Source organism: Podarcis erhardii (genome assembly GCF_964252035.2).
Source record: "Podarcis erhardii genome assembly, chromosome: 2".
Taxonomy (NCBI): domain Eukaryota; kingdom Metazoa; phylum Chordata; class Lepidosauria; order Squamata; family Lacertidae; genus Podarcis; species Podarcis erhardii.
In genome coordinates, this window is record NC_138498.1 from 40,557,804 (window position 1) to 40,581,801 (window position 23,998).

Below are 23,998 nucleotides of genomic sequence, written 5' to 3' on the forward strand. Positions count from 1 at the left end.
AATTGATCCAGGACGTTTCAGCATGTCAGTTTTTCTGTGGAATTGCTGGTTGAGCAGCACCAACCCTACCATCAAACATCTGCCTGGAAGCACCCTATCTCTTGATTTTAGGTATTTTGCAGGATAGAAAAGAATGTGCGCTGCCATCCTATATTATTTATACACGTTGCTGACAAGACCGTCAACGCAAAACACGGCAGCGTGGTCGGCCCGCTTTTCTTCCACGATGTCCTTAACATCAGGGGCAGAAGTTCAACAGGCGCAGCTTCGCTTTCTCCCGCTGGCCAGGAGCCACTGCTACCCTCCCCGAGGCTGAAGCATATATGGAGACACCGGGCACGAAGAGGGACCCGCTCTGCACCACCGCAGCGCCTGCGCTTCCAGCAAAGCACCTGCCAGGTGCAGCGCGCGACCTCCGCCCGTTCTTTCCGCCTGCCGCGCGCGCCTAGGCTTAAAACGCGACTTTCTCCAGCCGCGCGCGGTGAACTCGCCCACCTCCCGGAAGTCCCGCCTTAGCTCCGCGGAAGTGAAGCGGAATCCGGAGGGCGGCCGGGTGGCAATCATGCCGGGCAAGATGGCGGCGCCCACGGAACCGTGCTGAGGGGAACGAAGGGCAGGGCGGGCACCGAGTCCCGCTCTCTGCCCTTCCTACGTCGCGCACCGCCTCGGGCTCCCGCAGGTACCAAAGGGAAGTTGGGGGGGGGGACCTCCGGGAGCTCTTGCCTCTTCCGCCGGGGCGGGAGAAGAAGGGAGGGGAGGGCAGGGTGCCAAAATAAGGCGAGAAGGGGCAACGCCTTTTCGGAAGGTGCCAGAGAAGGAATGGCTCTCTCCTCCTGGCTTCTCTGCCTGTCGCCTCTCCTCTTTGCACGGCTGCTTCTGCTCCCGTGTGTTCGGAAGGGCGACTCTAGGTCATAGGAACCTGCCTTGCCCCGTGTCAGACCGTGGCACCGCTTACTGAATGTTACGTGAGGTGCCTGTCAGTGGCTGCCCAGGATTTCAGGCAAGGCCTTCCCTTATCCCTACCTGGGCATCTGAACCTGGGACCTTCCTTCTACGTGCAAAGCAGGGGCACTGCCCGCTGAACAGAGGCGGAGTGATGGTAAAAGAAGCCGAGCCGAAAGAGTGAGCAGCTAGTCCAAAGCAGTCTTCTCCCAACAATGCTATAGATATGATTGCTTTTCCTAAATGGAAATGTTTGCTTTACGGGTCCCAAGGCATGTATGCTTGATTACTGAGCTGAAGCTGGTGTTGTTGGCTACAGCTTCTGTTTCATGGTGTCAGTTTTAAATTACAAGCCTGTGGTAACTTCTGTGTACACAGGTGGTGCCAAATAAATACATAAATAAATAAATAGCTAACATTGGGGGAGAAAGCAGCCCCCCATTCTCTTCTGCTGTGTTTGCTGACAACAACAACAACAACACCCCACCCATCTGGCTGACTTGCCCTATCCATTCTGGGTGGCTTCTAACACGTATAAAAACATAATGAAACATTAAACATTAAAAACTTCCCAATACAGGGCTGCCTTCAATAAAAAGTGCAACTTGCTAAAAAGCATAACTTGCTGGGGGTTTTGTTGTTATAGGCTGGGTGAGAAAAATCTTTCTCTGCTTATGCACTCTTCAATTATTTTCCTATACTGTACTATCTTAGTTGAACAAAAAGAAAAGATGGTGGCAAGGATACACAGGGAAAGAAGGTGCATTCATTTCAGTTGTATGTTTTAAGGCTTATGTTTAGTGGGAGGTGAAGACTAAAGGGCTGTGTCTAAGGCCTCAAGAAGGATTTTTGAGGAGGTTGGCAGAATGGAGAGTCACACCATCCCTTAAAGTTCTGGAAGACAGTTTAGGATACAAGGGGCAATAAGACACAGAGGGTGGATCGTTTTGAAGGAGCTGAGATCCTTTGAATGGTTTATGATGATGGAACAACAGGTGTAAAGATCAGTGTCAGAGATCTCTTGGGATATGAAAATGCAAGATTAACAGGGTAAGGTCAAGGAGGATTTGAAAGAAAGATTTGTGTGGATCTGAAAGTAGATAAGACATTGGCAGTGGATGTTGTTCAGTGGTGGAGAACATCCTTTGCATTACAGAATGCCCTAAGTTCAGTCCCTGGCATAGTTAGTTAAACCACACTGGGAATTGTAGCTGTCTGAGAGGAAGAGGGGTAACAGCTCTCATATGGTTTGACCCTGGTATAAGACAGTTTCCTATTTTCCTTAAGAAGGGGTGTCACATGGAGGTAAATGAAAATGTTGGCAGAGTTCTACACAGAAATATGGCAATGAAGAAAGCTTCAGGCACTTAGACTTACTAGTGTCTCTTTTTCAGGGCTGTAGTTAATGTTGTGATGGGGAGAAATGAACTTCTGTTCTCTGAGTTCCCTGGTGCACTGGTTTAAAATATCAAGAAAGGGGCAATTTGGCTAGGATGCTGCACACCTTCCTTAGTGACTTTTCCCCTTTGGCCTCATGTGTTTCTTTAAAATATGTTGATTCTTTTATATATTATCTAGACAATGTATCCCTTGCCCTTTCGGTATTTCAGTTGCTTAGCGTGACTTGCAACAATTAAAAACAAAACCATCCCCTACAATAAAAGTTTAAACAACAGCATAAAAATGGAAACAGGTTCAGCAGGTTCAGGGGTTTTGTGATGGAGAGAGAGAAAATGTTTTACTATGTAGAAGTATTTAAGTTTTCTCTACATTCTCCTTGTTCTCTCCTTTAAATGTGTATGTGGCTAAAGGTTTTTCCCCCTCTTCACCATGGATTTATGTTACTTTCTTTTCAACTCAAGATTTGTGTTCCTTTGAGAGAATATGCACTTTTCCTATTTAAAATAATGTGTGTTAATAGGCATACTTTATCTGAGTAACTTGTGCAAGCATACCAAAAAAGCATGTTAAATAAATGAAATTGTTTGTTCCAGACATAGAAGCTACTTTTTAGTGAGCATTCAGTGGAATTGTGATGTGTCGACTTGACGAACTGAAGCACGTACACCAGGCTCATAAACATTGCTTTAGTGTTTGCCTTTATTGTCATGAGACTTTTTACTGTGACAATTAAAAATGAAGTTTTATGGTTGTCTTATATCATAGTTGTAGTTTTTAAGATCTGTAATAAACACACACATTGCAGCTGGTGCAAAAACCAGAAATGTTCTCCTGATGTGAATGTTCAACTCTGGTGCTATTTTAATGGGCAATACCTACTTTTAAGTAAATATTCCATTTTGTTGATGCTTGTCTAGTTATAAACAGTTTTATAGCCAATGGCAGTAGCAGGAGTGGAAAAGATTAGCTTGATCGGTTGTTTGAAAGGAAACACTGAATGACTTCCCCTTGGATTTTGCAAGGATTTTTTGTTTTATGCTCTGTTTTCATTTGCATCTTTTCCTGCTGATGAAACTGAGAATTTGTAATAGTTTTCAATCTAATCTCTATTGTAAGTAAATTCAGACTTTCCCCCCTTGCTTGTAGGTCTTTTTCCAGCACCTTCAAGACAAAAGCCATGCAGCAAATGCCATGCAAGTTTGCTTGTTTCTTTAGGGTCACCAAAGTAAGAGGAGTTACATTTCAACAGTTAAATTTCATCAAGCGAATGGTAAGTTGGTGTAATACTGTGTAGTGCTACAAAAGGCAGTGAAAATCAAGACTCTGCATTCATTGTACTGTATAGATTTCTCGCATAATAGTATTCATTACTTACAAAGGGAAAACAAAGACTATTCCATGAAACTTCTTGAAGGGAAAATAAATAAATAATGTGATTATAGCAGTGATGTGAGGTGAAGCTTTTTTCTATAAATATCTGGTGTTAGTCATACACAGAATAGACTGATTAAAATCAGTGCACTTAAATCCACTGATTTCATTGTGTCTACTCTTGAGTTTGCTTTAGTTGCATATCAGTGACAAAGAACTTTCCTTGTTGAAACAGCATAAACAGTTTACAGCTCAAATTAAAACTACTCTCTAGGCCAAAATAGCTCAAGAGAGGTTTTCACTTTTCTGTATATTTGGGATAATGTGACCTATGTATCCAAGCAATGTGATAGAAACTGCATAATCTAAAACTTTTGAGAATCTGAATTAAATTTGTAGATACTTACATAGCTTCATAGGCCCACAGAATCTATAATATAAAGTAGTTTATTTTATTTTACAAATTTATATTGTTTTTTTCAGTATGTAACACAGCATAGCAAAGCCCTCAGCCAGCGAGCAAAGTTGAAGTCAGAATCAACTGCACCTCCTTTCCTTGAAGGCCAGCATTCAGGTCAGGAAAAAACGGTTATCCATGAGGTCAGATCGGTTTCACCTCTTTTGCCGCCTTTATCTGAGAAACGAGTTATTAATGAATCGGAAGCACTGAAGTCCACAGTAATCGCCGGAGGCACAGTAACTGTAGTAGGACCTGCATCCAAGGAAGAAAAACAATGGAAAGAGATGAAACTAGAGCTGGATGATTTACCAGGCATTTTGGCTCGTTTGTCCAAAATCAAACTTACAGGTAATATTGTTATTCTTTCAGAGATGTAGGTTATTGCTATATATATGTGTGTGTGTGTGTGTGTGTGTGCGCGCGTGTGTGTGTGTGTGTGTGTGTGTGTGTGTGCATGCTTCTCCTATTCTTGTTGTAAAAGTAAGGGCTGCAAAGTTCAATGGCATTACTCTAAAATATGCATGTTTGGGATGTGCCATGTAGCCAGGCTTTGAAAGGTGAGTTCAATTGAGGGTGACTCAATTGAGGAAGATGGAGACATGTACTATAAAGCAGTTGTACTCTGATATGAGGAGTTCTTCCTTTATTACCTGTTTGAGCTGCCTTTTTTACATCCTGAGTTGGAGTGGAGCAGAGATTTCTATTTGTGTGCTTGTACCTGGAATTATCAAGCAGAGTGTGTTCAAGGTTTTAGAGAAGAAATTAGAAAACCCAAGTTTAATATGCCCTTCCATCTTTGTGCAAGCAACAGACGGCTAAGTCCCCCTTCTCCAGTGTTCCCTTAAACAAAGTGATGTGGAGAGAGAGAGTTCTATGCTATGTGCTTTCTAGCATGAGTGGATTTATATACTGCTGCTGGTGTGCAGTAATGGGCAGTTATATTCCATCGTGGCTCCGAAAATGGCGTGGCAGAAAGGGGGAATTCTTTTTGGCTCTCTGCAGAGCTCTTTAAGAGTGCATTAATTTAAAACACCTTTCTTGCTGGTTCGTTATGTTTTGTTTCTGAGTGAATAAGATTTGGGTGAGCATGTGACTCTAAATCCTGTTATTTAGTTATAAACCACTGCATCATCAAGATATATCACAGTGGTTTACAGTATAAAAACAAAAATCCAAACAATAAAATTATAAAATGTTAAAAAGAAATTAAGAGCAAAAAGAAATTAAAACTTCCCTGCCTGACCTTTGATGGTGCCCATTTTTTTGCCCTTGCACCTGTTCTGGATAGGTATAACCAGGGTACTACAGCATGGTAATATACCTGATGTTGGTGTAACCTTTGGCTGTGCAGGCACAAGGGAACTTAGTTTGTATCCATTGCTTGTGCTGCCAGCATAAGTCATATCTTTCTTTGTGCAGTTTAACCTTGATTAAACAAACCTAAAGTTTCAGTACCTTAAGCTGAGACTGTCTCAGGCCAAGTAATTGTGTAAGCAATCTATCTGTTAATACAAAATCAAAGCACTGTATCCAGTGGTCACACAAGTAGATGGCAACTCACACAACCAATCTTTCTCTTACTTGTTTCCCCTTGCAAAACCTCTTTGGAAGGTTGGGAGGGCCTTTGCTAAAGAGTATGTAAGAGGCTGAAGGGAAGTAATCACCTCAAATCAGGCAGGGAAGCTTGGCACAACCCAAAATAAGCATAAATGAGAACCCATATTTGCAGCGGTTGTGTGGGTTGAATTTTAGAACTAAATATACTTGCTACACATAGTGGATGATGATCGTAGATGCTAATAATGTGCCTCACATGGGTCAAGTAGGCTATTACAATTTTAATTCATTGATTAATTTAAATAAAATACCGCCCTTCATCCAAAGATCACAGGGCAGTTTACAACACACAAAAACAAAATGCAAAACATAACAAAAACAGAAATAAATACACTCCCCCCCCCAACACCATTAAAAAGCCATATATTGTTTTAATACCCAATGGCCTGGTTGAAGAGGAAGGTTTTCCCCTGGTGCCTAAGGACAAGTGAACATTCAAAAGAAGTAATTGTTTTGAAGCTTGGGAATATTGTGTGTTCACTTTTTAGGAATTTGGGTTATTTATACCAAGTACTGTAAAGTCTGAATAGAGAGTAAGCATTGTCTTATATTTTGCTTCATTGATAGAATGCTTCTTTATTTAATTGAGTTACTGAGAGCAGAAATTAGTTCTTAAACATTTAAATCTCCTAGACGTTTTAATAAAAAACTCATTATCTTATTTCGTTCCCTAATACTGGTTACAAAACGTTTGGTTTTCTAGGCGGCTCTAATTTTAGTTGTTGTTCTCCTACCAAGAATACAATATAGTACTCCTAGACTTTGCAGTGGTGCACATTCCACCAAAGGTATTCCATAGATTTTACAGATTCTTGATAGGTACTATATTGTAGTTTCATAAAGAATTGTTTTTCTTGATGCACAGAGGAAGCAAAATAAAAGAGTTCGCACTTCAGCTTCTCTTCCTCCAAAAGTTCCCTGATATAACATAGCATCACAATCTGCTTTATTTTTAGGGCTCCTGCTTAGTTTCTGCAAGAAGTGTTACGAACATTTGTTTCAAATTACTGTTAAATGCAAGAATGCTTTAAGTACTTAGCCTCTTTTTAATGTTCATGCTGTAACCTCTAATGAAACATATATAACTACTCCAAACAAATCTAGGCTTACTAAGTAAACAAATTGGTGAGTCTCCTACCACTAGCATTACTCTTATATTTAGTGTTTCAGTGAACAAAGTGTGAGAATGTAAGGAGAAAAACATTCATGCCAAGCGCTTTAGGAGAATGGTAGCTTTCCTTGGGGAAATATTAAAACCTGCAGTAATATGATCAAATTCCTCCCCCACAAATTAAATAAGAAACACACCTTTTTCTCCAGCTTAGTTTTAGCATAGAAGTTTAGCGTAGGGATTTCATTTTAAAAGCTCAAATGAAAAAGGCTGGGATTAAAATTTAATTTTCTATATTTTAAATGTTCTAAGAGTTTGGGTTTTTATTTTATTGCCACTATTGGAAAGTCATAAGCAACCTTGAGATGGGCATATATGGATATTTTTTTTTAGCGTACAGTATATGACAAACTAGTAGAATGTGAGTATGTTTGTTTAAAAAAAAATCACGTTTAACTTTAGCTGTCAATGTGCAATCTGCAGACTCTTTTCCTTTCAAGTTTGGAGTCTATGGGAAAGGTGTAACCACTTTTACATCTAGATGTAGCTGCTTTTTGCAGGTATTGGCTGTGTGACCAAGTTCCCCAAGCACTCCTGAAGTTGCCACCCATTAGCTGATGGGTGGTGACTTCAGTCCTTCTTGCTGCAGGGATCAACTTCCTCAAGGGGAACCTGATTGCACAGGCAATCCAGCCATGTCTCTAGCTGCCCCACCCTATCCTTAGGGTATGGATAGGTACATATGGAAGGATGCATTCCATTAGGTACCGAGTTCTCAAGCTGTTTTAAGATGTCATGGGTCAAAACCAGGACCTCTACCTGGGCTCAGCAATGAAGCTAATGCACTTAAGGGAGGACTGAGAAAGAATTAAAGAATTCTGAACCAATGATTTTGTTTTGAATACAATAACTGAACTGAGATCACAGTTCTTCATTCAAAATTAACTTCTGCCCCAACTCCAATTTTCATTTGAGCAGTAAAATGTAGGGTTTGCTGGGAAGAGTCATTTTGTTACCATCAAGCAATGTTAGAAGTTTGAAATCTTTGCTGATCTATTTCAAATCACCCAGAGTTTTACCTCCCCACCCACTCTACTTTATAGTAGGCAGCTCTAAAAGTTAGAAAGGCATAGATGAAGGTCTCTAGGTCTTGCTTTAGCCAAGGCCCTGATGATGCACTTGACAGCATAAACTTTGTTTTATGAGTGTGGGATACTGGGCAAGCTTACAGAAATAATCTATTCCAGTTGGATAAATGAGAATGTAGTGCAGCTGCTTTTAATGAGATCCTGATAAGTCGCAATGAAATGACTGCCTGAAATTAATCTGGAGAAATCAATGGAGACTTTAATTAGAACACTGGCTACAGTATGTTAGAACTTCTTTGAGGGTCATTGTAATGATAATGCCATACAGACAGCTCCCCCTCCCTCCTTCTATAAATGAACTGGTGTTTTGTTAAAATAAATAGATTTTGAGTATTTGCTCTGATAAATTTAATTAAAACTTCTTGTCAGAATTTAAAGGAAGGCATTTACCTTTACTAATGGAAACCCAGTGTTTCTGACAAAACTCAAATAGGAAGGCAGCAAAATATGTCGTTTGTGATTTTTTTCTGGCACCACCATTGACTTACCTCTCCACCTCCATCTTTCCTTTATTTAATTTCAGCCTTAATTTTTTCATTATGCTGTTTTTTAACTGTCATAAGGCTAGAAGGGTGGAAGAGAGAGCTGAGTAATGTGATAGTGGTTGCACATGTGACTTTAGCTTCCTGGTTATGGGAATATGCCTAGTTGCTTGGTGGAAATTGATACTCACCCTAGGCAAGTTGCTAAAGGCCACGTGCAGAGAGCATACTACTATGTGCCAACATGGGAACACACCCTCATATTTTTGAGAGCAGGAGCAGCTTTTTCTATTTCCCCTGTTTTAATCATGAGGCAGGGGGGAGGACACTGTTTTCATGGCAGTATTATCAAAAAGAGTAAGGATGACTCAGAGCTGGAAAAACTCAAGTTGTCTGTGAAGTTGTCTTTATAATATTGTAATTGATATGCAGTGGTTCCAGCTGCAAAACTGTAAGTGATATATTTTATTAACATGTTGGTACTAAAGTGTGTGTTTGCATTACAGCCCTGGTTGTAAGTACTGCCTCAGCTGGATTTGCAATGGCACCTGTACCGTTTGACCTAACGTGTTTCCTGCTTGCCTCCCTTGGAACAGGCCTATCGTCCTGTGCTGCTAATTCCATCAACCAGGTTGGTCCTTCATCATTATCTTGTCTTCACAGCTCAGTGCTATGAATATACAAAGTTACTCATTTTTGCAGTTCCTGTGTGATGATAGATCAAAATATGAACATCAAGCATAACATGTTTATTTGGGAACACGAGTTAAGACAGCATTAAAGCCTTGTCAAAGTGGTGCTACTTTTGATGGTATAAAAGCGGCAGTTGGGGTGCAAGCAGTTTTTCTGGCTCCCAAAGACTTCACATATTTTGGCAGCAGTAGTAAAAATAAACAAAATAGACACAGTGCTGGGTTGGGGGGAACTGAGGAAAATTCAAGTGTACATTCTTGAAACTATGGTTTATAAGGCTTCTGCCTTATAATGGGAGGGAATTTCAAAGGGTAGGTGCTGCCATGCTAAAGGTGCAATTCTGAGATCCTGTGGAATGGACCTTTGGATAGGTTTGTATCAGCTGGATGCCCTCATGCAGAATATAGTGGTCAGCTGGGTATGTAGGGGATGAGATGATCTTTTTGGTACCCTGTTCTCATGCTGCATAAGGCTTTTTAGTCCAGTACAGCACCTTGAACCTAGCCTGGTAGCTAATTTGCAGCCAGTGCAATTCTTTCAGCAGTGGTGTAATCTGATTGTGATATTCCACCCTACTGAGTGATCAAGCTGCCACCTTTTGCACTAGTTGCAGCTCCAAGGGCAGCCCCACATAAGCACATTGCAGTAATCCCATCTGGAGTTATGAGCGCATAGCCAACAGTGGTTAGGCTATCCCGATACACAAATGGCTGGAGCTGTCTTACCAACCCAAGCTGGTAAAATGCACTCCTAGCCACCAAGGCCTCTAGTGACAGATATAGATCCAGAAGTGCTCCCAGATTATGAGCCTGCTCTTTCAGTGAGAGCATGACCCCATCCAAAGCAAGGAGTGGACTAATTTTCCGAACTCGGACTTACCCACAGCAAGTCCATCTTTAGAGGTTGGTTCATTGGCTGTCATTCAACCACTGAATCCAGGCACTGGTCCAGGGTTTGCATGGCCTCTCCTGATTCAGATGTTACAGAGAAATAGAACTGGCTTTTAGTAGTAGTAATACTACTAATCATGTGTATAGGGCAGAGTTCACAGAGCCTTTACAGTGGTACCTCCGATTATGAACTTAATACGTTCTGGAGGTCTTTTCTTAAGCCGAAACCGTTCATAACCCAAGGCACGCTTTCACTAATGGCGCCTCCCGCTGCTGTTGCACTGCCAGCATGCAACTTCCACTCGCATCTCGGGGCAAAGTTCGCAACCAGGAGCATCTACTTCCAGTTTAGCGTAGCTCGTAACCCGAAGCGTTTGCAAGGAGGACAGTACTTAACACAAGGTTCCACTGTAAAGTGGTACCTCAGGTTACAGACGCTTCAGGTTACAGACGCTTCAGGTTACAGACTCCACTAACCCAGAAATAGTACCTTGGGTTAAGAACTTTGCTTCAGGATGAGAACAGAAATCGCGCAGCAGCGGCACGGCGGCAGCAGGAGGCCCCATTAGCTAAAGTGGTGCTTCAGGTTAAGAACAGTTTTAGGTTAAGAACAGACCTCCAGAACAAATTAAGTTCTTAACCTGAGGTACCACTGTATAGTTTTTTTAAAAAGCATATTTCTTAGTTTACAAAAGTATATGCAATGTCTCTTTTTTCCAGTTGCGTTTTCTACAGATCAGTTTCATTTGCTGTGAGACATTAGTGTTACATTAGGAAGGAAAGGGGGAAAGAGGTAGAGGGGGAAATGGTGAGTGGGGTGGGGTTGGGTGGCAATGCTTCTATTCTACTTAGTGTATGTGAGCCTTTATAGTTTTTGTGCTTTCCCTCAAAATATACCTGTGGAGTAGGTTACTGGTTGTTACTGAGGCTGAGTGACAAATTACTTTCGTGTGATGTTGGCATCACAAAAGAGCCAAACTACACATGACATAATATCAGAATTTGCAACTATGGTGATGCAGTATAGATGCAGTAGGTCCTTTTTGCAACAAGGCAGGTGGAGGCAACATCACTGAACAAGTGACAAATACAAAGTCATAGAATCGTAGAATTGTAGAGTTGGAAGAGACACTGAGCATCATCTAGTCCAGCCCCCTGTCATGCAGGAATATGCAGTTGTCCCATATAGGGATCGAACCTGCAACCTTGGCATTATCGGCACCACACTCTAACAAGCTGAGCTCCACCAAAGTCTTGAACAAAAGGTTTGTTGAGCTACAAGATTTGTATATGTGTAATATAATGCACCACCCTCAAGTCCGGGGGGTGGGGTAGAATAGGAAAGAAATCCCAATGATTAATTGCCCATTTCTGTTTTATTAAACAAGTGGGGGGGGGGGAATGGAAATCCCACCCTGTGATGTGATCCTGGAGGCAAATTATGTTTTCCTCAGTCTCAGTCACTTTACCTAACCTGCTTTTACTTTAGTTCAATACCCATTTTAGGGTTGTAAACCTGTTTTCTGATCTCCTTATGAAAACTGAAAATCAAGCTTTTATAGTGTCAGATCTTTATGTAGAAAGAATATCTTTTTTTTGAGTTCAGAGATTGATTTATGGCACTGCCATGCAGATAAAACGTGTACTGTTGTTTACAACAAAACGTACAACATTGAAATATTGAAAGATTGCATGTTCCTCTTAGAAGTCAAGTGCATTCTTCTGAGACTGTGGAATGGTTCAAAGTGGAAGAAGATTGTAAAGATGAAAGCAGGATGTTTAAAATGGTTTGAATTTAGTAGTTGAAAGATAAACTGCTATGGTTAGGTTTGAGTGATAGTACCTTGAGAAAGAAGCAGATGGAATTGCATATCTTGTATAGAACTTCTAAAACTTACAGTGGAAATTAAAGAAAACAACGCACAGGGAAAGAGAACAAATCAAAAGTGATGATATACTAACCCCTTCTGATTTGTGGGGGGCAGGAAGGGGAATGTGCTTCAGATAATTGTATTGCACATCTGCAATAGCTGTACTTCTGGCATTTGATGTAAAATGCTTGCTAATTTTTGTTCTTATAAACATTTCTTAAAATTAATAAAGAAAAGCCAGAAGATGGGTGGTTGTGCCTAGCCTAGACTAGCTCTCTATGCACTGGCAGCACTAAAATGCATTGTACCTGGGCTTCCCTTTGAGGACCAGTGGGTTTTCAGCTGGAACCCACTGGAACTGAGTTCTAGCACCTCTTAGTTGTGTTCCGACAGCTCTGTAGTGTGGTGGTCTCACTCCCCTGCACAGCGCTCAGGGCTGCACAACAGGGGTGGTGGGTGGCAGGGCGATTTCAGTGATGCGATGGCGGTGTAGGTTGGTGGCAAAAGTTTTAAAATTTTCCCTGCGGCTTTGGGTCAAGCAGGTGCTCTCCCTAAAGAAAGCTCAACTACTTTGGGTGGGTGCTCCCCCTAAAAAAAAGGAGAGCTCTGGAACCTCATTTTCTATTTAAAAAAAGCCCTGTTGCGGACCATTTGGAAACTACAATTAGTGCAAAACACAGAAAAATATTTTCCGGTTTTGAAACAATACCTCAGATTCCATTTCATTTATCACAGTGTTGGTTTTGATCTAGATGTAACCCTAGATGTAGGCTTCCACAATTTGATCACCATGACAACTGTGCCATTTCCCTCTAGTGAGCATGATGAGCCCCAGTTATACTCTAATCGTGATGCTGCAGAGGTGTGCAGGGTTCATCCTGGAGGTTGTGCAGCCATCTTAGTTCCAACTTTGGCAGGACAGCTGGAGATGGTTTGCTGAGACACCATACAGGTCCAAAGTGGCGCTCGTTCCAATTCCCTGCTCTGGAGCACTTCCTTAGCCAAACTGGTAAGCTCCATGCATCTCTTTCCTACAGGAAAGTGTGGTGGTGGTGTTCTTGGATACTGTGGTGTTGAGCTCTTGACATTTGTTTCATTCTATAGTTTAATTTTGTTTTTTGCCATCTGTTAGGTTAGCTTCAGTTGAAGGACAGTGATTCTTATGCCTGGATACATGTGAAAAAGATTTTTCCTATGTTTACACTGGGCAAAATACAAGTGCAGACTTGGAGCAGGCCCATTGAAGTCATTGGACTGAAGTCCATTAATCGTGAAATGGATCTGTTCTGTTTATCTGTTCTGTTTATTCTCAACTGCAGATGACCAGGTTAGGAATGAATACCAGGATTTTAATATTTTGATATGTTGAGTCTTCCTGAACTTCACCTAGTTGAAGCTTAGAAAGACAAAGGGAGGCTATTCAGTTAGTGGTGCTTGTTCTTGGTTTTGCCTCTGGCCACCTGCCAGACCAGAGAGAAAGAGATCTGAGTTATGTGGGCGCATGGTGTGGTTTTGGTTTCCTGCGGGAGGGGTGCCAGCAAAGCAAGAAACCAGTGAAAACTGATGGGGCTTCCTGTTGGTCACAAGCCTTATCAGTCCATACCGGCTGGAGCGTTGGAATGCACAATCCACACAGCTAACCACATTGTATTAATTAGGAGGGAGTAGGTCAGCTCACTGCCTTCTGTCTTCAACAGAACGTGGAAGGAGCATGTTCTTCACTGCCTTTGCTTCCTTTGGAAGGAGGGGAAAAAGCTTAAAGACAAGGTTTGAACAACCACAAACATCTGAATACTGGATTCATTTAGTTTAGAGAAACTCTTCTGTGAGATTCTGAGCAATGTGCTGTCACACACACACACACGGAGGAAGTGAGTGCTTTTTCTTCTGTGTATGGCATGGTGAGACAACTTGTAGCTGCCTGGAATTTTTTGAAATTAATAGAGAATGGAGAGCCAATGCGCTTGACTTCTGTATAGTTCATTTGAGATTAACACCTGATGCATCTCTGTCTGTCTTTCTCTGAAGTTTCCTTTTGTTTTGACTGAGCAGACGGCCTGCAGCAGGCAGCGCTTCCTTTCATCTTCCTCTGATGATCAAAAGATTGCCAAGTGGTGGTTATTAAAACCTGGTGTTTAAGCTCTGGAGTGCAAGGCTGTCAGTGTAGGAGGCAGCCAATGATGTAATTTACAGTATATAATAAATATAGGAGAAGTGCAACACTGGAAGTCTATCTCTGTGCTCAAAAATGTTCTGATATATGCTGCTTTGATATTTTAACTGCTTGGCAACCTTCATTAGTGGTTACTGTGAGGATCATAAGTTATGGCTAGTCCGATGATTCATAATTGTAACTCCGTTAAATCGGTGAGCATCAAGAAATCCTCAATACTGAAGATGAATGGTTTGACCAGTGATGGTATTATTTCATGAGCTGCGAAAATGATGAGCACTTAGAGACCCAACCTCCACAAGTACAATAAATTTTAAATGCAGAGATCATCTTTCTAAAGCATAAATTATTTGACCTGTGGCTGAAACTTGATAAAGGATCTTGGGAAGAATGTTATAAATTAGTGGGTGCCGTTGTTAGGAGAGTGTCTCAGATAATAAGCATAACCAAGGGAGGAGGGAAACCTTTACAAGCATTTGTGTTTTGTGCATGCATTATATTTTGAATTAAATGTCCTGGCAAGTGTGAAAAAAAATAGCTGTAGAAACAAACTGGAGAAAGTAACAAGTTATTTTCCTTTTCACAAATTGTTTCATTTAGTCATGCTTATTTATAAATATGAAGCGTGTCAATGTTTAATGCTGCTTCTTGTAATCCTGTGAATCCCAGGTATACTTTGGAGACAGCATGGCTGCTGAGAGTTTTGAGTGTGTACTGGCAAACATTTCTGGTATGAGTCAGGGTGACAAAAGCCTAATTTACCTGCTTCATAACAATGCACTGTATGCAACAGAGGTGTAAAGTGGGACTGCATCATCTTTTTCTGCTATTTATATCCACACTGCTGTTTTAACATTGCTTGATAGCGTCTATGTGCACAAAGGGAGATGCATTCCTATATAATTTTAAAAAACAGGCTCTGATAACTCACTGCAGAGACCCTCTTAAAATACTGTAGCTGAGAGCAGCCTCCTGCATTAACTTAGAAAGCCCATTGTGCGTGCGCATGTGCGCATACAGGTGATTTCGTCTTCGCATTACAAAACTTCTAACAAAATTTTGGTTTTGTAAGAAACAATGTAAAGCAAAATTCTCCCCTCATAATAAACATCAATCAGAAGAAGATCAGAATGCAGCTAATATGGGAACAACTTCCCCTTTTCTTTTGAACAGTAATTAATAGAAGATTCCCCTCTTTAAATTAAGGATTGTCTGAGACACGTGAAGATGGGACATAACAGAAAAGTACAAAATAAGGAGACAAAATACATAATAAAACAAAAACAAACCAATAATCCCCCTCCCACAAGCATATTTTAAATGCCATGGAATGTTAATCAGCCAAACGGCTGGTTGAAGAGCAATGTTTTCGCCAGCCTCTGATGATGATCACAGGGTCTGTGTCAGTTCATATGGGGAGATGGTGTCCTTGAGGTATTGCAGTCCTGAGTCATGTAAAGCTTTGAATTGGGCCCAGAACTGTCTTCAGAGACAGCCCTACATATAATGTGTTGCATTAATCTAACCTAGAGGTTTACAGTGCATAGACAACAGAGGCTAGGCTACCCCTGTCCAGATGGGGTACAGAAGGGCCACCAGCAGAAGCTGATGGAAGGCACTCTGCAGCACTGAGGCCACCAGAGCCTCAAGCGACAGCAAAGGATCCAGAAAGAACCCCAAGCTACATACACATTCTGGATAATCCCACTCAGCAGTTTAATGTAGATGTTGCATGACTACATCATTTTTTATTTTGCTAGTAATTGATTTTTTATTTACCTTCTCACCTCCTTCTAATCTAGTGGGAACTCTTTCATTAACAATACTGCCAGTAGATGTTTCATTGACTGTTTGTCTCTAGAAATTTCACTTTGGATAATGGCTGTCTCATAAATTAATAGTTCCAGACTTGGTTAAAATCTCACACCAACCAGCATAGAGTCTGGAGCACATTTTTAATAAGGAGCTGGAGTCCAGTGTCAGGTTATGCTTCCTACCCCTTAGGCCACATTTTGTATGTTATCCTCATTCCTGTACCATTTGTTCAATTACGGTAACTTTATTCGTGAGGGTCTGGATTCACAAGTACCCAAGATCAATACATAGACAAAACAGTTTTGGTATAATAATTGAAATATGCTAATTAGACAGCAACAGATTTGATGGTAAACTTTCTTCTAAGGTGTTTGAGCAGAGCAGGTTCACATGAGTAAACCTTTTGACTGTACTTTCTACTCACTTATATGAGATTGCTTATTTCACTTTTAGCCAGTCTTTCATTCCATAGAGTCCCAGGACAGCATACAGCATACAAACCCCAACAAAATTCTAACCCACACCACACACAATAACATGGTGAAAAACCAACAACATATACAGTGGTGCCTCGCAAGACGAAATTAATCCGTTCCGTGAGGCTCTTCGTATAGTGTTTTTTTCGTCTTGCGAAGCAAGCCCATTGACAGCTTAGCGGATTAGCGCTATTAGCGGTTTAGCGGCTTTCAGCGGATCAGCTGATAAGCGGTTTAGCGGCTTAGGAAAAGGGGGGGGAGGGGGAAAAACCCGCAGGAACTCGCAAGACATTTCGTCTTGCGAAGCAAGCCCATAGGGAAATTCGTTTTGCGAAGCGCCTCCAAAACGGAAAACCCTTTCATCTAGCGGGTTTTCCGTCTTGCGAGGCGTTCGTCTTGCGGGGCACCACTGTATATACAACCATATAGCAGTTCAACAGCAGGCATAAAAATAGAGATCACTAATCTCCACACCCAAATACCTGGTAGGGAAAGATGCATCTTCAGGTGATGCCAAAAGGTCTTTGAAGAGGAAGGCAACGGTATCACCTTTGGGGGAGAGTTCCACAAATGAGGTGCCACCACAGAGTGTTGTCTTGCAGTGTATATGAGTGTGGGTCGTAGATCTTAGCTCTAGCAACTTCAGTCATCACTGACACTCTTTGACTTTGCTGTTGCTGCAATTTGTAAGCTGCTGCCTCCCATGTTTATTGCTCTCTCATAAGCTCATGATTCTTGTAAAGTGATGAGAAAAGCAGCACAAGGTAGTTTGTGAACTAGATATTTGTTGCAAGCCAGTCTTAAAATAAAACATGCACACACACACTTGCTTCATCTGTGTGGTTTTTTGGTGGAGTATATTCTAAATTAGGTTTACGACCAAGGTTAAGTTATACTCTGTCCAGATGTGGTTAAGGCTGTGAGAAACTAGCATGTTGTCAATTTACTTAACTTTTTTTATTTTTTAAAAAATGGAAAGTTGGGAGAGGGGAAGCAATTTACCTTTATGATTGATCTTCAGGAAAACTTTAGTTGTGGTGCTCCCTTTAGATGCAGTGCCAGATTTACCCCCTGAAGCACCGATGGCCGGAAGAACAAAGACTTATTAAAGGGTTGCCGTGATGGAATGTAGAGATAGCATCAGACAAAGAGAAAACTTAGTAGTTAATAAAATTAATCTGCCTGTGTAATCTGCAGTGGCACTACATTCCCAAATATACTTATCTCTTAAAATACAAGAATGATTAGGTTTTGTTCTCTAGCTTGTAGGATAGCTGCCTGAACTGTTTCAGATTAAGAATGCCTCTTGCATATCAACAAAATATTAAGTGATGAAAATATTAGTGGAAAGCTGCTTATCTACCAAAAGTTACTTTAAATGGCATCAGAATTGGAATGTCTATGTGTTTGGGGCCTTAAATATAATGTTTGGAGCCCGGGAATAACTTTCATCTATTTTCTCAAGAATAACCCAAGATGTGAATTAATTATTATTTTTATGGTTTTAATGATATTAAAAGCAAAATTTCTCATCCATTTTCAGGAATGACTATTTCACAATTCCAGGAAAAGTAAAATATACACTAATAAGATGCCCCTCCCTACCTACCAATAATATCATGTAGGAAAAAACACATATAGTAATAATTACAGTAATATAGAAAAATATTACTGTAAAACAGCCGGTTTCTCACTTAATAAATGAAACATCTGAGGGAATAGCATGACACTCCTGTTCAGTTATCACTGCTATTGCCCTTTGGATATGCTTGTGCTCTGAAGTTACGGAAGTTGACAACACCAAATGTTTCTGTACTGTTGGTTTTCAGTCTATTAATTCTTGATAGGAATTAAGACCATCAGTGGTACAGCACTGGCCCTGTCACAAAGCTATTGTGTGTATGTATTCTAATACAAAAGCAGCAAGATATCTGCAACTTGGATGCTTGGGCATCATCAGAAGGAAAGAGTAGGTGGTAATTAATGCCTGTAGGGCCAAGACAAGTGTTATACATTTTTGAAGTACCACAGGCAAAACGTCTCTCTTCTGTTTATCTTCTCTACATCATCTCGTTTCTTATTACAGCCAAGCTGTATGTAATGTTACCAGTAGACTCATGACAACCCATTTCATGCAGAGGCTTTTTCAGTTAAGTGAAGGGGCTTCATTTCACGTAATCCTTTATTTTATTTTATTTTTTTAAAAAATAGGTGGGAACTTTTTTGGACTGACCTTTTACAAGGTACATTAGCAGCTTCAGAAAGTAAGTCCTCTGTTTATTAAATAGCACAGGAGACAAAACAGTCCATTTGGAAGTGCTTCCTTTTACAAAAATATTTGAGAAATGGTTTTGCCCAACCAGACTGCATTAAAAACTGGGAGAAAAACATTATACATCAGCTAAACATCTGCCCTTTTTAACTAGGCAGTTAAAATAGCATGATTCTCTGGATGTTTCCATCAAGAGTTCTCTAAAGTCTTAGACAGTTTAAATGTACTTGGTAGAGGACAGCCTGCTTAATCCTGGCCGTCTACTCTTTGACATTACAGGTTTTCTCATCATAAGCAAGTTACAAGTTTCTTTATGGTTAAGACTAGTCACATCTGCTCTAGTGGCATGTGTCTGAAGGGTAAAACGTTTCCTAAAGCATGTTCAGTTGTCTTGATTTTATATAAGAACACAAACTTGGCTTGGCCTTTACTCTCAACCTCATTAGTAAGAGTACAGTGTTCTGCATGTTTACTTAGAAGTAAGCTCCTAAATAAATGTGCCTTGGATTGCAGACTTGGTTGGAGTCATCACTGCTTCTGCTGGATAACCTGGTGTTTATGCAAGAGAGATACAAAAGCTTGTGGCCATTTCCTACATGTTCTTTTCTACACACACAAAATATGTCTTAAGGGCAGTGTTTAAACTCCCATTGTTCTTGGCGCAATTTGTGACAGGGAATTTCATTAGCACGAGCAGTTTCTGAGCTCTGGGCGCAGTACTGCGACTAAGATTTCAGATTAAAACTGCAGAATGGAATGAAAGCAGGACCTCCCCATTTCTAGCTACTCTCTGAAGACTGGAGCAGAGACCTGCTTAAGAATATTTGGGGGGTGGGCAGGGGAAGGACTAGACCATGTGAAAAATGAACATAATATTTTAGCTGTGGTTCATTTTCAGCTTTGTATTCTTGTTATTAAAAAGTGTGCCTAGACATTCTGTTGTGCACATAACCTAGGTTTAAGGTGCCATTTAGCTCCTAGCTTTCATAGGGTGGAAGTGTACACTTTCTGCTCACAGAATTGGTGGGGGGAGGTACACTAGAAACATGTAATGACCTTTTTGGAGGAAAATGGGGTGCAATCTACATAACCCTTAAAATGGAGAGCAATTAATGAAGTAATCACATGTGCAAGGCTTATTTTTCTATGTGAACTAAGTCTGGCTTCTTATTGGTCTTTATGTTTCAATGTATCAGTTACAGATAGGTAGCCGTGTTGGTCTGCCATGGTCAAAACAAAATAAAAAAAATCCTTCCAGTAGCACCTTAAAGACCAACTGAGTTAGTTCTAGGTATGAGCTTTCGTGTGCATGCACACTTCTTCAGATACACTGAAACAGAAGTCACCGGACCAAAGGTATATCTGAAAGGTATTTCAGTGTATCTGAAGAAGTGTGCATGCACACGAAAGCTCATACCTAGAACTAACTCAGTTGGTCTTTAAGGTGCTACTGGAAGGATTTTTTTTTATTTTGTTTCAATGTAGTTAGCCTTCACAGGAAAAGTGAGAGTCATTGTATCCCAAGTTAGTCCATGCTAAGTAAGCCACTTTCAGTGTTGTGTTGTTGACCAGTGACAGCTACTAACTTGATAGAACATGCAAAAGAAGTGTATAATTAAATTTGGGGCAACTCTTTCAAGGCACACCTAAACCAATCTCTTGATTCCTTTGAGTACCCGGGGCTGATTTCAGAACTATAGAAATGACAGGATTTAAATGTCTCAGTATGAATTTACCTGACCAAGTTCTAATCTTACCAGAATTTACTCAAAAAAATCCTACAAGGTACAAATGCTTCTTTACAATTATTTGGTACCTCTGAGTTCCATTTCTTAAAACATTGTGACAATATAACACATAGCTGCTCTTTGTGAAATTTAAGTCTGTTTAACACTGGCATTTTCAAAGACAATAAAAATTCCAGCCTGCCGTTTATCTATTCCCATGTGAAGAGTTACTGTACTGTATATTGTATCATTCCATGGGAAATTCTTTGGCTTAATAGTTTCATTTATACAGTTGTCCGAGGTCAATTTTCTATTTTGCAGTTGTCAAACAGCTGCCAAATTAAGCGGCTATACTCCAAAGTTCATTTACATTTTATGCCATTCTTAGGGTGTCTGCTTCATATCTTAATATAACTAATGATTTAGCTGTGGATCTCCGTCATCCTTCCCCACAGATGTTCACACCCTCATGTTCTTTGACTGCTTAGCAAGTAGCTTTGTTTCTCTTCCAAGGCTTTTAAAAAAAGGTTTAGTCATTTTAGAAGAGAAAACTATCTCCCTAACAGAAAACAAACATGAAATGGCTGGTAACTGTGATTAATTTGGTAATGCTTCAGTAGAATAGGTTTTTGTTTTGTTTTTTGACATTCTCTTCCATTTTTTTTATGTTGCTGGAGTAGAAGGTCGGGGGGGGGTAGAATTAACATCTGCAAAATGCCCACTGTTCCTTGGGTTTACTAATTGATCACAATAATTATTACGTATTTTGGTTTTCTACTTTGTAATGATTTTGTGCGGTTCCTTTGAAAAGCACACGCTGGAAGGAACTTTATTCAGTGAAGTATCTCTGCAAATCAAGGCATTTTTTTATTGCTGAAATATCAAAGGATTCCACTTTAATAAGGGAACATAGACTACAGTGGAGTTCATTTGTGGTTTTGTAGCATATTTCTTATTTAGTGTAAATGTACATGCATGGGTGAAATATTCAGGATTTTTAAAATGTAGTGCCATGATCAAAGGAATATCTCTCCTAATGCCATTGATGTCTTACTACAAAGTAGTCAAATAGCCCGGGGTCACCATCCACTTTATAAAAATTCCTTAAAGACAGGTAGGACCCTTGGGTGTTAAATGGATACTTGAGAGTTTGGTATATTTTCTGTCGAAGGAGCAGCAGAGATATATTTACAAGTACTGCCATTCAGGATAGTGCTGAGGTTCAAAGGGGCCTTGTTAAAAGGTAGTCCTAAAGGCTTGCCCCCAGTGCATCATGCCAAAAAAGTTTCTGTCTCGTTCCTTTCCAAACTTGGTCAACCCTTCTCAGGACCATGCATAGACAATATACTCTAAGAAGCAGCTCATATTTAAATGTTTTAAGAGAAGCGTTTTAAAACCCCGTTGAGGTTATTGTGTGCAAATCATTTGAACTTACTGTGTTTGTACTAGGTAAAGGAAAGCAATACGCTTGCTAGTTGTATACTTTCTTAAGCAATGATTGGTGCTTTCGGTTGATGAGTTTGTCATTGGGATTGCAATAAAATGCAAGCCAAGGTGAAATTGGATACAGGTTGGGAGAGCAGATAAAACCAAGTGAAAATTAATGGCAGATGTAAAAGTTATCAGAAAAAAGTCTAATAGACTACGGTCATCTGTTAGTAGCGCTTTAGTAAAAGTATTTTTTCCTTTACCAGATGTGTCTTGCAGCATCTTCAGAGTAAATCATCAGTTTGACTCCTAACATTTTACGTATTGTACGTGGTTGAATTATGCTGTTCTTTCTTGTACCGGTTTGTGGTGGTTAGAGGAATAAAGTGTGTGTTCTTAATCTAGACATAATCATAAATGTAGCATCTGAATTCCAGCTGCTGAACTGTTTGCAATGGTTTGTTTTAAGAAAAGGAGACGGATATATTTTGTCTCCCTCACTCTTAACTGACCTGTTGTTCCATCTTCAGTATTCTAGTACCTCATGCAAATATCCCTCTATTATATGGGATGGCCTGTTAATGTCTTTCTCTTCCATTGCCTGGTGAAAAGTTCAGGTGTGGTTGTTGTAAGTGGGTAGACTGAGGGCAGGATTCCTTGGCAATTGTGACTGGTTGAAGGAGTGTGGGATTTCCAGATATGGGTGGCAGGGTGAAGCACTTACAATCAATCTGAGATTAAGGGATTGTTAGTATGATCTCCAGGGGAAAATGCAAAATTAAGAGTGTGGGTATTTAGACACTAATTCAGTTGCTCAAAATCTTTTGACAAAAGAGTGGGTAGAAATTATTGATAGCTGCTGTGCTTATGTATCCTTTACTAATTGATCTTAGTCACAAATAACTTTATCTGAATCATAGCCATAGGGTATTTCTTTCCTCCCTTTATTCAGTGATATTTGTTTTAATGCAAGCCAGCCCCCCTCCCCTTTTTGCAACTGAGTTATCCTTATTATCTGCAAGTTCATAATGAACTAAATTGTGCAATCACACATTGTGCAAATTCTTGATCTCATAACTTGCGTTATTTTGCTGGGGTGGTGGGAACTGATCAGCATTGACAAAAATGCCTAGGGTTTCAGCTACACAAGAAATGTTTTTATTTTTCTAGTGTTTTATACTTTAAATAATGTATTTTACTTTCTATTTAGGTTTAATTTTTAAACCTCAGGTATTTATTTAAGTAACTTATATGCCACTTTACTTTTCAGGAAAAATATCTAAGTAGTTTACAAGTGTTTCATACAAAATAGGCTTAATAAAATATACATTACAGATAAAATACATAAAACAAAAAAAAAATAGAATTCAGTCATTAAAATAATACAGTCAGCAGCAAGACAAGTTAACATCAGAATAGGCCTGAATGACCCTTTAGTTAGCTGTGTTGGTTTTTTGGTTGGCATACTAAGAAAGATAAAGTTAGCAAATATGGGTTGTAATTGATGAAGTTCTTCTGTTAGTGCAAGTACTTCTGCCTGTACAGCTGGACTTCCTTTCCCTAGCTCCTCCTTGTTCATCCTGCACCCCCCCATCTGTTTGGGGGTGCTCTGAACCTGCCAGAACAGATTTGGGTGCAGGGCTAGGTTTCCACCAATACCTTTTCCCTAAATATCTGTATTTGACTATAATTCTACAAAAGCAAGTAAGCTATGTATAGATGACTGATGACAGATAGATTTGAGAAGTAAATTTGAAGTGGAATACTAGTGATATTAGCTTTTTTCAATTTTAATTACTTTATTTGACTGCCCAGAAAGCTGTGTGGGAATAAAATAACTGAATTTATTGATATCTAAAATTAAGCCTGGTAACAGGAATTTTCTCTTTTAATTCATATAACTTGGCTGTGGAAAGACTGCAGATACATAAAGCAAACAAGAGGCTGATAAAACACTTTTTTACACAGATCATAAAGTTAATTATACAAATTTGTAGTAAAGAGTCTAAATTAAGAAATGTTGTTTTTATGGTATATTAGGTGGAATTATTTTTATGTAAATGGTTTACCCCAAGGAAACTGTGAAATTGATGCATAAATCTGCTCTGTTCCAGAGCTAAG

At 40.0% G+C, this 23,998-nt stretch overlaps 1 protein-coding gene across 1 annotated transcript in view; it reads left to right on the forward strand.

The window, feature by feature from the left end:
* Positions 1 to 533: 533 nt before the first annotated feature.
* Positions 534 to 23,998, forward strand: part of COX10 (cytochrome c oxidase assembly factor heme A:farnesyltransferase COX10) — a 92,824-nt gene continuing 69,359 nt past the window's right edge. The window contains exons 1-4 of the mRNA XM_081848773.1: positions 534 to 679; positions 3,490 to 3,613; positions 4,198 to 4,522; positions 9,039 to 9,163. Of these exons, the coding sequence (XP_081704899.1) occupies positions 3,521 to 3,613; positions 4,198 to 4,522; positions 9,039 to 9,163 (543 nt within the window). The 5' untranslated portion in view covers positions 534 to 679; positions 3,490 to 3,520. The remainder of the gene's footprint in view (positions 680 to 3,489; positions 3,614 to 4,197; positions 4,523 to 9,038; positions 9,164 to 23,998) is intronic.